Source organism: Pyxicephalus adspersus, chromosome 7 (assembly GCF_032062135.1).
Source record: "Pyxicephalus adspersus chromosome 7, UCB_Pads_2.0, whole genome shotgun sequence".
NCBI classification, from domain to species: domain Eukaryota; kingdom Metazoa; phylum Chordata; class Amphibia; order Anura; family Pyxicephalidae; genus Pyxicephalus; species Pyxicephalus adspersus.
Genome location: NC_092864.1, coordinates 10,132,076 through 10,148,422, shown reverse-complemented (window position 1 = coordinate 10,148,422; position 16,347 = coordinate 10,132,076). Strand labels below are relative to the sequence as shown.

Here is a 16,347-nt window from a genome sequence, read left to right as displayed (position 1 = left end):
GTCCTGCCCCATTGTCCACTGTTCATTGCAATGTCTATGTATTTGGAATATATGGTCCTTGGGTGTTCCAATTGTACATACACTGAACAGAAATCCAGAACTGAAACGGGCAGACAGCTAAGATTTTAGGAAAACAGTTTTAAATAGGCTGAGGTGAGGACGATGCAATGCAACGTGTGCAAACCTTACACGATATCTGAGGCTTCTATTTCTGATCTACTTCTAAAAATGCCTCTTTTCTTGCCTGCCATGCTTGTCCTTGGGCTTCCGTTATAATCCAAATCACGTACTTGAAATGAGTACATAACTTCTGTAAACTTTTTGAGGGTCAGAAAGTTTTCAAGCGGTTGGACAAGCATTTTGTTTTATCATAATTGGAATTTTTTTAGGGGCCAAGTATTTCTGATTTTTGGTTTCTGCAAGTTTAACATTTATTTTTGAAATAACTTTCAGAACATTTTTTGAAAAGACCTGCCTTCCAAGGTAGAATTCTGCTGAGACTGGCTGACTCCGGCCCAGCTCAGAAGAAGGTTACGCGGGCCGGCCTGCGATTACAACAGCCGGGGACACTGAAAGGCCTCAAAGCGATTTTTGCTAGAAAGAGAGATGTGTGTGAGATGAAGTAGGGAGCCGCGTCTCACATTATATCCATATAAGGGCACAGACAGACCCGCTCCACTGGTGGAATCTTACATTTTTTGTATGTGCTTGAAGCAGACAGATTAGTTATTTTGGGTATAAGGTCGTGTTCCAATTACATTCTCCTCCCAAGGCATTTGTTTTGGGGGAAATTAAGGAGAAGAGAAATTAACCCTATCCCACTAGCACAAAAATTTTTTTTTTCCTCATCACAAAAAAGATTGGTCTGCCCTAAAATGACATTTCAGCATAATGGAAAAAGTGCTATAGAAAGAGGAACCGTGAAGTCCTTGCTGGCTGTCACACAAGCTTTTGCTGTAGTTTACAATCAGCCCTGCTGACACATATTACACAGCCTTGTTACCATCTGGAAAGCTGCCCTGAACAATGTCATACCACTGCCAGTGTGTGTAGACAGAAAGTGGCTTCAAAGTAGTTGGAGTATTTTGTGAAAATAAGGAATGGATTTGATACACTGTGCTCAAATTGTCCTTCAGGCAAGGGTGAATTCTACTTTGAGTTCACCTATTTTATCTGTTTTTTTTTGAATATAAAGCCTGAGGCTTTAAGCTTTGCTGAGAAATTTCTCCACATATGAAATATATAAATGATGTGTAAATTCCTTTTGTTTTTTTTTGTTTTTTTTTGCTTTGTGACATTTTCTGCTTTCTGGTAGTCATTCCCTGGTTTTGTTCAGTGCACCCTTGTGGTTTTGAGATGCCTGTAGGTGCTGTGTGGTTTTCCTCCTTGGCCCAAAAGCAAGTTGGTGTGTTATTTGACGTCAGTCCATACTGCGTATGTTTGTGATGACGGTACAGATATTAAACTTGAAGGACATGAACTCTGAAAGCTTAAAGGTAAAGAACTACACACTGGTATTTCCTGTGCAGCAGAACATTTTCCTGTTACTGAATGCATGCATCATTTTTCAGTGTGGAGGTGGCCATCTTGATAGAAGAGCAGGGATTTGGTTTCCCTGTGATGATTGGTGATCTGATGACTGGTGCAGTAATATTCAAAAAAGCAGGGGGAGAGATGCAAAAAGGTCACATTCACATAATGAATAAAGCAGAAGCAAGGAGTTCTTTGCCTTGAATGTCCTCAGATATAGCTTCTTCTCCAGCAAGTAGTACAGTGAGCGGCTCATTTGTAACAGAGGCAGCATTACCCTATATGATCTCATGTTGCAGATATACAACTATGATCGCTAAAGAACAGGTTTAATGAGGCGTTGTTGTAGAATTATGCGATATCCTTGCTGGACCCTTTTAAACGAATATGAATTTTCTCTGAATGTGCCAGGGGAGTATCTAGTATTGCTCAGAATTTTCTCAGCTTGGCCACTAAATGCTGGACTTGTTGCTAAAATTTTAAATTTTATCTTTTTTTTTTTCTAAAAAGGCCTTTTAGTGTTTATGCCCCATTCCTAGCCAATGGCTTAAAATTGGCCACCATGTGGTGCGGGGTCTCCGGCAGCATATTATTTCTTTGACCCAACCCTGACCTTTCTAGGCCTTGTTTTCTGTTTTGAGCCAAATTGAACTTTCATGCCTGGGTGCTATTCATCAATCTTTGTCTCCTTGGTGAAGTGTCCTGAGCACACATTGTTTACCAGCAGAAGTGTTCTAGCCCTCTTGTTGCTGGAGAAGTTTCTGCTCTTTAACTGCAGTTGCTTGGCATTTCCATAGCAATAGCAAACCCTCTGTCCCGGGACAGCTCTCAGTGCCTGAGGAAACATAGCAAGAGCCTTGGGGTGCCACACATAAGCAAATCACAGAGGAGATTGCTTGCTGGCAGCTTGCTGAACCACCGTGCAAACAGAGCAATATAAATCAGTGTAAAGCTGGAACTGCCAATGCTGGCTGAAGGTCCAGGGCTGTCCCAGATTCCTTCTGAAGCTTGTTTGATTTATGTGGAAGTTGCATTCATTGAATCCCCCAGCTTCATGTATAAACCCAGCCGTGTGATTTACCAGGAACCAGTGACATGACTTTGGCTTCCTCTCTTTTATATATGAGAATTTCAGAGAAATAGAAATCCTTTAGAATCTCTTCCTGAGCTAGATCTCAAATGTAAAGAAAAAAAAAAAATAATAGAAAAACTTTGCTCTGAGCATTCCACTTTGTCAAAACAACACTTTATTTTTGTAGTTTTGAACTGAATTAGGAATTCAGTTGGGGGAATGTGGGATTATAAATTCTATCTCTAGTTTTAGTAGAGAGATTTACCATCACTTTCTGTCCCAGTGACCATCAGACAGGAAGTAAGGAAAAGTATGAGAAAAGAACTCTTGTATATGCAAACTTTTTTTTGTACAGCAACAGATTGTGTCTGCAGTCTGGTGTCAGTATAGTGTGTCAGTATAGTACGAATTTCTCTGATATGTCGGTATGCTACTGATTTGTTTTTCTGATAACGTTTCAGGTTTGAATGCAGTACTGATTGTGTTTCTGGTCTTGATGCAAATAGTGATTGTGCTTCTAATCACGTTTCTGATGTTGAAGCAGTACTGATTGTGTTTCTGGTCTTGATGCAAATAGAGATTGTGTTTTGGGTCTCACGTTTCTGGTGTCCATGCAAAAAGCGATTGTGTTTCTGGTATTGATGTGGTACTGGTTGTGTTTCTGATCACAATGGGGGGGGGGGGGGGGGCCAGAGTATATATCCATACCAGTTTAAAGTGATGAACACATGTGGGCCATATATGGTAGCTCGTCATAGATCATTGTCGGTAAATAATATACATTTTTGTCAAGTTTCCATAAAAGTTGCATTTTGTATATCTGAAAGCAGAGTGAAGCCAAAACCCCAGATGAAGCATCTGAGTCGTGTAAGCAGGAATCATTCAGCGGCCTTTCATCTACTGTGCTCTGAGGCCAGTGAGCTGGATTACAATAATGAAGGCTTTATTTGCCGCTCTCCTCCTCCTGTCTTGCTCTTTTTCTTCTCCTCCCTACACAGGGTGAACTTTTGTCTTTCAGCCCGGGTCCTGTTTCCAAGTGGGTCTGCTTGAGTACAGCCCGGTTCTTGGCTGCTCTAGTGTGAGAGAGACCGGCCCTGCGGGTTTTGTACACACTGCAACTTTCCCCAGCTTTGACCTTTTCCTGGAAGCATGGCGTTACATCAAGGCACCGGGAATGCGCAGCCCTCTGTAGTGCCTCTCATGCATGACACAGACTTGTAGCATCTGGTACAATTCAATAAAACCGGTTCTCCCGGTTTCTTGTTTTGCAAGGCACATCATTTAGGTTTTATTTTGTGGTTTTTTGGAATGGCAGAGATTGGGGCAAAATAACTGTGCACAGGGATGGCCTATTATTGGTTATTAGCTTGTATTTATCAGTGTTCTTTATAATTTTATCTCATTCACCTGCCCTATAATTTTAGTGGGAAGACTCTAAACAACCCCCAGCCGGGTTCATTCAGGTTAATGTCTCTGCAATAATACCTATGGCTGAAACCTTTCATTCTGCACAGAACTTCCCAGCTTTGAATTTTACCCTGTAATCAGTAAAACAGATGTAAAAAATGTCTTATTACCATCACGGTGGCCCTTAGTGAGTTAAATGCACACTTGGAGAGGAAAATTTGCTCTCGCAGGCTTCCTCTTCTCCATGACAAAAGCCAATGGCCATATGTACTTTGGTTGCAGCAGTCTGGTGTCATCACAATCAATGCAGGACCAGCAATCCTGCACTGCAAACCTATTTCTTTATCAGATTTGCAACCATTTTTCCTGTATTCTCTTACAAAACAGTTGTGCTCTACTGATCCTCAAGTTGGAATGTTTCAATTCGTAGACGGCAAAATGCTGTGTTGAATGTCCTATAATAATGGATTTTAACCATCAAGCAAATACATTTGTTTCCATCCTTGTCAGCCTGGGGTGTTTATCTTCCCACAGAAGAAATCTTTTCTCTACTGTGCATCATGTGTGCTTGTAACATTTGTTGCATTTTTTAGACTGTAATGTTTTTTTTTTTTTTTACTTGAAGGCCTTGAAATGTACTTAATGTGTTTTATCTCTCTTGCAGCCCACAACACTCCCACAGGGGACAATAAACATGAACCAGTGCACCGACGTCATAGACGCAGAAAGCCGCACTGGCCAGAAGTACTCTCTCTGCATTCTCACCCCTGAGGAGCATTTTATAAGGGCTGAGAACAAGGAAATCATTAATGGGTAAGATGCTTCCTTTTCATCTCCTGATTTTCTGGGCTATATAGGTCCACAACTCCATTCTAGCTCTTACTACTTTATGTATAAAACGTTGGCCAAGCACAGACCTTGCATTGTAGGCATAAAGTTTTGCAAACCCTATAAATGAGGATCAGCATGTCAGACAGACATCCAGCATTTTCAGCAGAGATAATCAGTAGGTAGCCAATAAAGTTCTCTCATGACAGGCGCCCTTTAAGAAGCACAAAAGTGATAAATGCAGGTGTGTTAGGTCTGGCCCAACCTGAACCTACAAACCAACATCGTACAATAGGGACATTGTATCCGCTTCTTTGTTCCAGGGAGACACCCAGAGATTATAAGCCGCTCTGACAGCCGGCCCTGGCGGCAGCTTCTAAAATATTCCTCCATCTGTATTTCGTATTGACAATCAGTCCTCACTTCAATGCAATCTTCACTACGTCTAATTTTTTTCTTAGAACTTTCTTTTTCATGTTTCCTGTCTCTGTCACCGTTTCATCTGTAAAGAAAGGTGCCTTTGATTGTTCCTAATGGAAGTCTATTATCCTTTATTGTGAATGATCCAATCAATTGGTGCTAATGCCTCCAAAGTCCTGAGCAGATAGATGGAGCAGCCATTTTTGTTCATTAACATGCAGTTTCTGGTTAAATAGTGCTGCACAGTGACTGTTCCAAGTTCTTTTACAGTTCTGATTGATTCTGTGAATTGTCCATTCCCTGCAATGTAACAGGTTGACTTTTTAATGGTGGCTCCACCGGTTGTACTAATGAAGAGTTGGACCTTTATAAAGTCAAGTTGCCACATTAAACTTAAGAAGAACTGGGGACTCTCTCCTGCCCCCAGGAGAGCATTGGGCTGCCTAAGCAGCAAAGCAGTCACATGGCAGGAACAGAAAGGGGTCAAATGTTCAATCATATATATATATATATATATATATATATATATATATATATATATATCATATAAAAGTACTTGGCAATATGCTCCTAGTGGCCAGAGGCACTGCAGTAGGTGCAACTGGGGCCTCCATGCCTAAAATAAGACTATTTCGATTGGATCTCACTTTCCTGAGTCTTTGTAAGGCTGAACTCCAGGCCATCCATTTCCAAGGTTAAATAGCACATTCTGCTGAACAACACCACTGACGTTTTAGGGAACACCTTGCCACATTGATGTCATCTTTTATTTCCAACTATTGTTGTTCAGCTTTAAGGTTGTTCCAAAAACTCCTAGTTCACTTCTGGAGCTTCAGAGATGTTGTGTGTAGTCGGAATGGTCTCTTAGCTGTCATTCCAGGTATCAGCTCATTAGCAATTTCCATCATCTCCTTGTTCCCCTTTGTCTGGCCCTGACTCCCTGTGCGTTCTGTTCTCTCCACTCCAGCACTTGTATATGAAATGCTTCACGACTTGTTATATAAACTCTACACGGCTCTTTCTATGCTCGGATGTTCCTGTGTAAATTTCCTCAACACGCTCCTTTTCCTAACACTCAGAAGTGCCCAGAATTCACAACGTTTATTGGGGAAGGCAGCACCAGTTTACTCTTGATCAAATGGAAATTCTTAAAGCAGAGAAATAATTCTGGAGAATAAAAAGAATGAACAGGATTGCAAAATTTTTTGAAGCAAGTGGATAGGAATTTCTGTGTCTTATAATGATCCTGCTCATCTTAATGTCATATTATCCAAATTAGTTCAAATTAGCGGAAAGACTCGGATAAGTTTGCAGGACGCCTTCTCTTACAGCTCAGTGCAGATTTTTAGTTAGACCTTTTTGAAAGCATAAAACCAATGCTTAAAGACTATATTTAATAAAACAGTTTAGGTTCAACAGAGCAGTGTTAAAAACAAGATATTTTTGGTTTACTCTGATCCTCCGTAATGTACACAACATTCATGATGATGATGGCATACCTGGCTCTAAAGTGTTCACCATGTCCCATTACATTGTTCCCAAACATAATTTACTGTTGCAGGACAAAGCCCATACTTGGTTAAGGATGCCAAGATAGATCCCTGTGCCACCACTTTGGCATTACTATTTCCTAACTTGTTATCCGTCCGTAGCATTGTGCCATAGGTCACTGTTGCCATGATGAAGCCTTTAGCAGCAGGTCCAGAAACAGATTACACTGTATCCATATCACGGGGTCTCACTTAGCAGTTTTTCCTTTCTTTCCCCCCGCAGTTGGTTGGAGATGTTGATTGTGTACCCGAAGACCAACAAACAGAATCAGAAGAAGAAGAGGAAAGTGGAGCCCCCTACTCCGCAGGTAGGATGTTGTCTTCTTTATCGGCTTGCATGTGATGCTAAAAGAATCTGTATTTTAAATTCAAATGTACATATACATTTATAATAATGCAACATGCATTAAGGGATGAGTTATCTTGCTTTACTCGATTCTCAGAACTATCGTCCACACTACTCAACACTAAGCCTGCAGCACAGACAGATCTCGGAAGCGCCTGCTAAAGAATAGCAAAACGAGCTGACCTCTAAACAGTCATCTACACTAAAAGTAAATGGATACTGCAGATTGCCATTGTATTTGAAATGCACTGTCTGTCTTTGCATTTAAAGAACAGGTGGTGATGGCACTCTGTATCGGTGTAGAGCCAACCTTGGAAGTATCATTAATAAGTAATCATATGGGGAAGTATTCAACCATACCATGCTTCTGGAGGTTTTGTATGCTGGTGAGTGTAGGTGAAATGGCAATTTTTCCATTTTCAGCACAGAGCTTGCTTTCTCAAAATTCTAGGACATCACTTTTTATTTTTATTATTAACCCCCCCCCCCCTCCTCAAAAAAAAACAAACAAACCCTAGAGCTATTGGAATCATACCTATTTGTCCCCTGGCTATGTATCCAGAGCCGCTGTTTTAATGCCCTTATATGGCCTATATTATAGAGCAGTTTTGTTCAATATTTTGAAGTGGTTTTAGACTCATTTGCTGTCATCAAAATATAGCTTCTGTGGCATACCTTTTGGGAATTTATAAAGCTGCTGTAACGCACAAAAGCGGGCAGGAATTCCCAAAACTCCAAGGTCAACGGGAGCAGAGTAAGGCTTCATCAGCGCACTGCAAAAGTAGCCAGGGGCTGACCTGGCCAGGATCCACCCTTACACAAAAAAAACAAAGAAAATGATATATATTTAAATAGACTGACCAATAATGAGGATTAACCCCACTTTTTTTTTTTATATAGAGGATATGATAATACATTTTGATTTAGGAAGGAAGTACTCCATCAGACTGTTCTAGAGGGGTGTTTTGGTTCCCTTTGGGCCTTTCCCATTCCCTAACTTACTGGGGCTCGGTTTGCACAGTAGAAATGAGCTGCACTTTGCACATCTCAATAAGAGCATTAACCCATCAGTGAAGTTCACACAGCAAATCTTGGCTGTGAATTGAGAAAGCAAGGAGGTATAAGGTATTAAACAGGGACCTGGGCCTCATCGCTTCTCCCTGATAACGTGGGTGAAATTCCATCATCCCCCACAGTAGAAAATGATGTCAGAGAAGGGTCTCTGTGTCCAGCCTTAGGCTCCTTACTAAACATAGTAATAGACAGCCGTCTCTCTGACTCACCCCATTATACTCCCTTGAGATGCGTGGGTTCTCTCAGCTCACGCGCCACTTTTCTTACATTTCTGTGCCACCAAGTGTTGGTGTCATTTAAATATGTTGTGCCAAGGCTGGCACAAGAACAGCAAAAAATAATAGACAAAGCTGCCCTAACTAGCTGTCTCTGCGAGAATTGACAGTGGGCTACAAAAACATGTCTGCCTTCTGATGACAATATTGACACTGCCTGCGCCAAAATATAGCTTTATCATTCTCTGCAACAATTCATTGATCATGTACATAGGATGGGAGCTGAGAAAGGGGGGGTGTGATAATTCACCATTTAAAGCCAGCAAATTAAAGTCAATAATGAATGGATCTTGGTAGGGGCACCACTGATCTTTAAATCAATTAAATTATGATAAACCGTGACATTGGAGCAATGCTCTCAGGATAAAATTATGTCAAGAGGCCTGCTTTCCAGCTTAGACCCTTTACCAGCTCTAAAGCCATTCAGAATGAAGCAGCTGCACACAGAACTTTCATTTACTCCCTCCCACAGCAATTTAGAAGCTGGGTGCTTCGTATGCTATGGGAGCACCTCCACACCTTACCAACAGAGGGGCAGTTTTCACCTCTGCTGGTCATTATTTCACCAGCTGTAGAGGCTCTTGGGTTGCTCTGGAAGATTTGAGGACTTTGCCTGCTTTAGTTTCTCATGACACATGGATGACTTACTTTATTGAGGTGTTTTTAGAGGAGCCAGCACACGTGCTTTCTCTGGCCACAGACGATCTGTATTGCAAAAGACAAAGTTGTAGTTTTCATAAATACATTGAAGCACCTACAATTCCTCCAACCCTGCCCTGCATATATTGGAGTACAGCAGGTTCTCATAGTAACCATGGGTCCTCTGAGAACACTGGAACGCGCATTTGTCATCACTACTGGCTTATGCCTACAGGCTGTAATATACCTCTCTGATCGCATCATTCAGTGGTTAAATGCCTCTGAAATGTAAGGGCAAAGTTCCTGCTTTTTTGCAGATTAGGGTGCACGTGCTCATTACACACCACATGGGAAATATTCTGCCATCGATTAGGTCAGGCCTAATAAAATGCAGCCCAACCACAAACTCCACTTGACCTTTCCACAGCAAAAATCGTGCCTGGAGTGAACATGACATTCAGTCGGAAATGCCTGACTGAGCAGAGATCTGAGTAATTTGTTCATTCTGTGGTAAGGGCACCTTTTGTTTCGCAAGAACAGAAAGTAGGACACATTTTAGATGGGACTGAAACCACTATCTGCCCATTCTGGGTCATTGCATTGTAAGGCATGGAGATGATTCCTGCAACGTAAAGGGCAATAAAAGTATGCAGTTATGTATGGCAACCAATCGGAAATTGGCTTCAACTTTCCCAGTCTAAAGTGATCTGTTATTGAAGTTTACATATTCTTTTGTATAAAGTTCCCTAAATAAAAAGAGAGATGCCTGCTTTATTTTTTCCTGTTTTTTTTTATTAAATGTGTTTTATTTAAGGACAACTCAAGACACAAAATAAATCAATGTGCTAATTTTATGGTGTACTTTAATGTACTTTAAAGCCTAATTATTTTTTTATCTAGTTTATCTTCATAAAAAAAAAAGCAGAGCACTTCCAGGTAAACGTATTCCTGGGTACACCTGTGCCTACAGCCCCTGACAATAGGAAAAAAGCCCTACTTTTGCCAAGATAACCAATTCCCTATAGCAGGACAGTCCAGAACAAAGTCAGTACTAGGAAAAGCTTAGCTGTGGAAGGGCCACAGGAAATAGTGGTGATCTGTGCTTTGTCCTCTGCCTGCCCTTATTTTGGGCATATCATCCAGATTTCAGTTCCTGTAAAAATGGGCATCTTTGCACTCACATTCAAGCATAGCTGGGTTGTGGGTACTCCAAAGTGACTGTTATTTTACCATACACATGGCATAATGAATGTACATATTCCCACACCTCCTCTCTTAGGAACCAGGACCAGCAAAAATGGCAGCAACCAGTACCGGGATCCCTAGTGCTGAGAAGGTTCCAGCCACCAAATCCACCCTATGGCAGGAGGAGGCAAAGGGCAAAGATGGGCAGGACAGTAGCAGCAGCGGCAGCCCCCTGCAGAGCCCTGTTCAGATGCCCTCTTCCCCAAGGGAGCCAATGCCGGACAACAAAGGAGGTGAGTTTACCAAGCAGCGGTAGGAGACTTCTGTTTTTGTCAAGCCTTCCATTCCCATACCTCACTAGGTCTGCATGTTTTGTATATTCAAAAAATCTTTAAAGCTTAATTACTGTTGGCTCAAATGCTAAAAAAAAAAACAAAAAAACAAAAAAAAACACCTTATTCTGTATCTAGTCACTGCAAAGACCGAGAATGTTCCACTTCAACCAAAAATTCATTAAGAAAGTGGAGTGTAGCTGCTTTGGCAGCTCTCCATGTTTACTGATATATATTTGAAGTTTGCTCCAAAGCCCAGACTTTCAGCTTTTTTGTGATTCTTATAAAACCAAAGGTCTGCATGGGACAAAAACTAATGGACACTTGGAACAATGCTGGTCCACTTCTAAGCTAAGAACAAACCTGGAATTATTTGCTGAAGACTGGAGGTGTTAGAAGATAAAACCGAAAAATACCAAGCAGACAAACTATGAAATTATGACTAGCCAGGAATACAAATATATTATGATTATGGGATACCATGATTTTAGTTCTATATACTTTTAGATGTGCCTGTTGTTAGTTGACTCTTTTAGTTATATAAAACCAAGGGATAGAGCAGTTATACTGACACAATGCCAGGTAGAGAAATAAAAGAAGACAAAACGGTAACCGTAATGCTTTCTAAAACGTTAAAACTGTTAATTTTTTTGTGTTTTTCTCTCACTTCTCGACAGCTTTTTAGCACAACGGCGTAAGTCACACCTAATTCTCCCACATATCTAAAAGACAGAAATTTGAAGCCAAAATACAAGCTTGCCAAAAAATGAAACGTGTTTCACCCAGCACAAACAATAAATGCTCATTTTCCTTCGGGATGATTTTGCTTTTTTACACTTTACATTACAAATTGTCACAGCCTTTTTGTGTTTTACAATTTGTTTGTCTGTACCACTCTTCCCCCTACCTATATAATGCATCTTGGGCATTGTTTCTAGATGGAGGAATGGTAAATGGAGACCGCGTCGATGGTGGGCGAAAAACACGTGTTGAAAGTGGCTATTTCTCATTAGAGAAGACAAAAGATTTGAAAACGGAAGAACAGCCTTCGCAATCGCCTCCCTCACCCTCCACGCCTGACGCCCCCAGCAGGTATAGTGTCTACGATGCCTTCGACAAGGAACAAGACCCTTTTTCTCCCCCAGGTAATGAGCACTGCCAACAACAGGAACTAGAGCCAAAAACGCCAAGTGGCCCGCTTTTCCTGGCCAACAAAGAGTATGCCCTTCTGGCTGATGTCCCACGAGCACGCCGGATCTCGCACAGAGAACTCTTCCAGGTAGAAAAGAGAAGGCTGGAGCAGCGTTCGCGGGCGCGAAGCCCAGGGAGGGAGGAAGTGGCGCGTCTTTTTGGCCAGCAGCGAAGGTTAGTTCTCTGAGATTTTTCTATATTCCTTTGCTTTTTAACATAAACATCAGATGTTCAGGGGACTGAAATATTGCAGAGGGTTAGACTGTGTGGCTCAACGCTTTTCACATCCCAAATCATTATGCTCTTTTAATGTTGTAAAATGTTGTTGGTTTCCAGGAAATTGATACACCATCTGAATTTTATTTGAGGACGATTAATAACTTTGTATGAAGTAGATTTTTATTTCCCTTAATGGAGATCTTACGGTAACCCAGGGTTGTCTGGCGCATTCAGGCCTATATTTGAGCAACAGCTGGAGAGCCAGGTTTTAAAGATCTGCTTTAAGGGAACGCGTTAAATAACTTTTTTAAAGCATACAATCTACATTTAAAAACTGCACCATAGATTGTCTTATGCCACAAGGTCAGCTATTTCTTTCTTAAATTAAAGGATAAATAGAATTCTGGATTAAATATCCGTACCAAACCACTTTTTGGAGCCAAAAGTGTAGCCTAGTTCTATAACTTTACTGAGCACACTTCAGGATCCAGGTAGAACTGCAAAATTGCTTTTAGTTTTTTTTTTAAATTATCGATGCGTTTGCTTCCAAGCTCCCTTGCGAGTGCCAGCTGTCTGCACTCTTAAATTGCCTGGTTCCTGAACTCTGCATTCATAAATCCAACCTTCAGTGTGGTTGTACAAGGGAAGTATCTTTTGCACATAGCAATCAGACTGCAATGAAAATCGAGGCATCTGGTTGCTGTGGACAACACATTTTGATATATCTTATTCATGAGTTTTTATAAAGAATTGTTCAGAAATGTTGTTAAATATTTTACCTGGGGAAAAAAACGTTTGTTTTAGGTGCTTTATTATGTCTGACATAGTTGGTGGTGTCATATCTGGGAATTTGTGTTATATTATATATTTGTCTTATGTACTAAATTCCCTCATGCCTCCTAGCAAAGATCTCATCTCTACCAGTCCTCCCTGCCTGATGCAGTAGATTAATGTTTTATAGCAAGAATGATATGACTTTGCTTTGAGGATTGAAGGATAAATATCTGATGCATTAGCGTAACAAAAAAAAATCATGTTATTACCATATGCCTATGTGTGTTTTATCTATATAATAATGGTATATACCAATGTGAATGTATGTAATGGTAGCACATAAGTCCCCAGAGCTACATACGTTTTTTAGACCTACACCCGACTTGCTGACGAGATACGGAAGATGCTGCTGCAGATTCTGGAGTTTTATTTAACTGCATGGAATAACCATCCACCTCTGCCACCAGCTCATATGTGTCTACTAACATACTGACCCTCACTGCCTTTGGCATATTTACTTACACAAATCTATTATAAGTGTACCTGTCTGCTGCGCTTAGTGACAACGTGGGCTAAACAATGTTCAGCTTACCAAATCACAAAGAATCGACATCCCTGTGATGCAAACCATCTTGAGGATATCGTCAGCTTCTCTTTTATGCCTTTGGGGATCTCTGGTCCCTAACAAGTTGATGGTATGCAGGAAAGAAAGTTGGGTGTTCAATGTGTATAGGAGACAGGTACTCTTTGGTTCATTACTAACATAATAACCATTACCCTGTGTGTATTGTTCCAGTTAGTGTATCTGTATGTACTAATGTTATACTTGTGTCAGTCTTTGGCTTGCCATCCATTTGGGAGCAACCCGTGCAGATGTTGTCTCAGTTATACCTTGAGAAAGGCAAGTTAAATAAATAGGTCATCCAGGGAAAGCTTGCAAAAAAAATAAAAAAAGTCAATCAAGGCAGATGGGGGTTAGCAGTTGACAGCAAGGGTAAAATCATCCATTGTTGTATTGAATTCAGGGGCTCGAGGCTTGAACCCCTAGGCTACTGTCCCACCAAAATTTGCCCCTCAGAAGCCTGCTCTATTCATGCCATAAATGGAAATGAATTTATCTTACTTGCCACATGATTTGTTGGCAGCAGGATGGTTCCCTGAATGTTTTACCTTGGGTAGACAAGTATTATTAATATTTACCAATGCAAATTTTAGGAGAGGTCTCCAGAAAGATGGCACCCTGTATGCTGTGGACCCCATATTGGAAATAGTATAGTTCTATTTTTCTATGCAGTCCTGACATGAACAGTTTTTAAATTCCCCCATGATGTTCCTGTAACTATCCCCTTCTAACACTGCTTGTGCCACTAACTGCTGCAGGATTCTTTATTGAATCAATGAGACCAGCGGTGTGCACAGTGACACATGCATTGGTTGTTGAAGGAATTGGGTTGCACCAAGGGGTTACGGCTACACTTTTGATTCATGAATCATCCCTACTAACTGCTGCATCAGCCTTTCAACAAAAGCTGATCCTTAAATACCCCAAAACTATAAAGCAAAGAATGCTGTCTATGCATCATACACTTGATGCATAATGATAAAGTGTAATAGACTAAAAACCCTCCTAAAGAAAATGCTGCTCCGATATCTAGAGCTGACCACAATGGCCAGAAACCACGGTCTTTGGTCACAGATTTGCTAAAGGTAGGAATTAGCCATCTGAAATTCCGATTCTTTATTTCCATGAGACAACCAGAGACCTGAAGCAGCATTTTCTCTTGGAGAGGAAAATGCAGATCCCCTTGTATTGCTTTTTGTTTTCTACTTTTCCGAAAAGTATAATTGATTATTTGATCACTGATCCACTTTAATCCCAAACTAACACCTCTTTTTTTTTGCTGTATCCGCTTCTGGATTAACAAATATATAGCAGATTGTGCTTGGTAAAGACAAATATCTGTCACATCAGGGCTTGACAAATCAGGGCACAGATTTTCTGTGTATTCCTGGTTCTTCGATATTACCTTGGCTTCTGAAATCAGTGGTCCACCTGTGGTGTGCATGGCGGTTGTTCTTCCTATGGCCTTCAAGTGGTATCTGTGATACACCTAAGCAAATTCAGATCTAGTCTCAAAAAATCACAGAACTGTTCCACTGACTTTTTCACACCCCCTACAAACATACAGGAGGGAAGGAAAGCATTCAGTTTCGAGATGTCAGTCAAATTCCAGATTGTCCATTTTCACCTGTGCCGATTAGGAAATGATAGATAATCTCAGTAAGCAACCCAAGCACTTCCCTTTCTTGCAGTTGTACAAAGGTAATCCGCCATTTCGTCAGTCTCACAGCAAACACTACTTCAATAGGGCAGGTTAGGCCAAGAAAATGCACTTTGTCCTTAAAAGCCTTCATGCATCCTAGTGAATGCCAGAGCTAACATATGACATACATATGACATAGAACAGTATAGCGTTGTCTTTTATTAGCTGTTGATGTGCTTGAGAATGGGAAGGATGCGGGTTGTTGTAATGTCATGGCTGTTGTTGTATGTCCTAGTCCTGTTTCCCAGTTTTGTGGATCCTTTCTTAAAATTTTGTGTCATGCTATACCTGCTCTGTGTGCTGTTTATTTCTAATCTGTTTTCTACTTTCTGCTCAAACTTCTGTTTTCGTTCTTTCCAGTGCCAGGTTGGAATTTAAAAACAAAAACCCCAAAAGTCAAAGTTTTCTACAAAGCAACCAAAAACTTTGATATCCTGTTTCCTGTTTAGGTGGGGTGAGAGTAGATTTAATGGAGCTCTACAGCAGACACATTTATGATTTATGCAGATGATAAATCAATTTCAAGAGCTGTAAATATGGCATTTGTATTTATTTTATCACATCATTAATTTGCAGATCTATGGGGGACCTGTAAATCAGCAGTCCCCATAGCCAACACTCTGCATATAATCTACAGGTCTGTCTAGAAAGACCAGCTAAATTGCTAAATACACACATTTATCTGATAGATAGATATATATATATATATATATATATATATATATAATGCCGATTGCATTGTGATCATCATGCTGCTTGCTGCTGAGCTCATCCTTTCTCCCATCCTTCTCCTCCAGCCCCTGGTACCTAAAACATGTTGGATTGATAGTACTATGCAATGCAGTGGAACCCATTTGGCTCACACAACAAAACCTTGCATCGATGTAGAAAGATTCTTTATTCTTTGGACCTTTATTTTTGAGGTGCCGCTGAGCTCCCAAAGAGCTGGTGGCTGTTTTGACACTGATTGCCTGGCATTGAAAAGACTGTAACCTTCTATGTTGTCAAGTTGTACAAATCACCTAAGCACAGCAGAATGCATGCTGCTCAGGTTACAACATGGCTGCCTCTGCTGTGTGTAGAAGTGACAGGTACACTTGCTCATCTCCCTGTCTTTTTCACATCTCTCAGCAAGACAGGTGCGCTGCTGCTTTGCCCGTATTGACAGCATCCAGCGTCCC

At 40.9% G+C, this 16,347-nt stretch overlaps 1 protein-coding gene across 5 annotated transcripts in view; it reads left to right on the top strand.

The window, feature by feature from the left end:
* The window catches only part of LOC140335048 (myosin phosphatase Rho-interacting protein-like), a 99,850-nt gene that overhangs the window by 44,317 nt on the left and 39,186 nt on the right, over positions 1-16,347 (top strand). For all 5 annotated transcript variants that reach the window (XM_072417415.1, XM_072417411.1, XM_072417413.1 and 2 more), the window contains exons 4-7: positions 4,674-4,822; positions 7,031-7,115; positions 10,421-10,619; positions 11,597-11,750. In XM_072417415.1, coding sequence (XP_072273516.1) covers positions 4,674-4,822; positions 7,031-7,115; positions 10,421-10,619; positions 11,597-11,750 — 587 coding nt within the window. The remainder of the gene's footprint in view (positions 1-4,673; positions 4,823-7,030; positions 7,116-10,420; positions 10,620-11,596; positions 11,751-16,347) is intronic.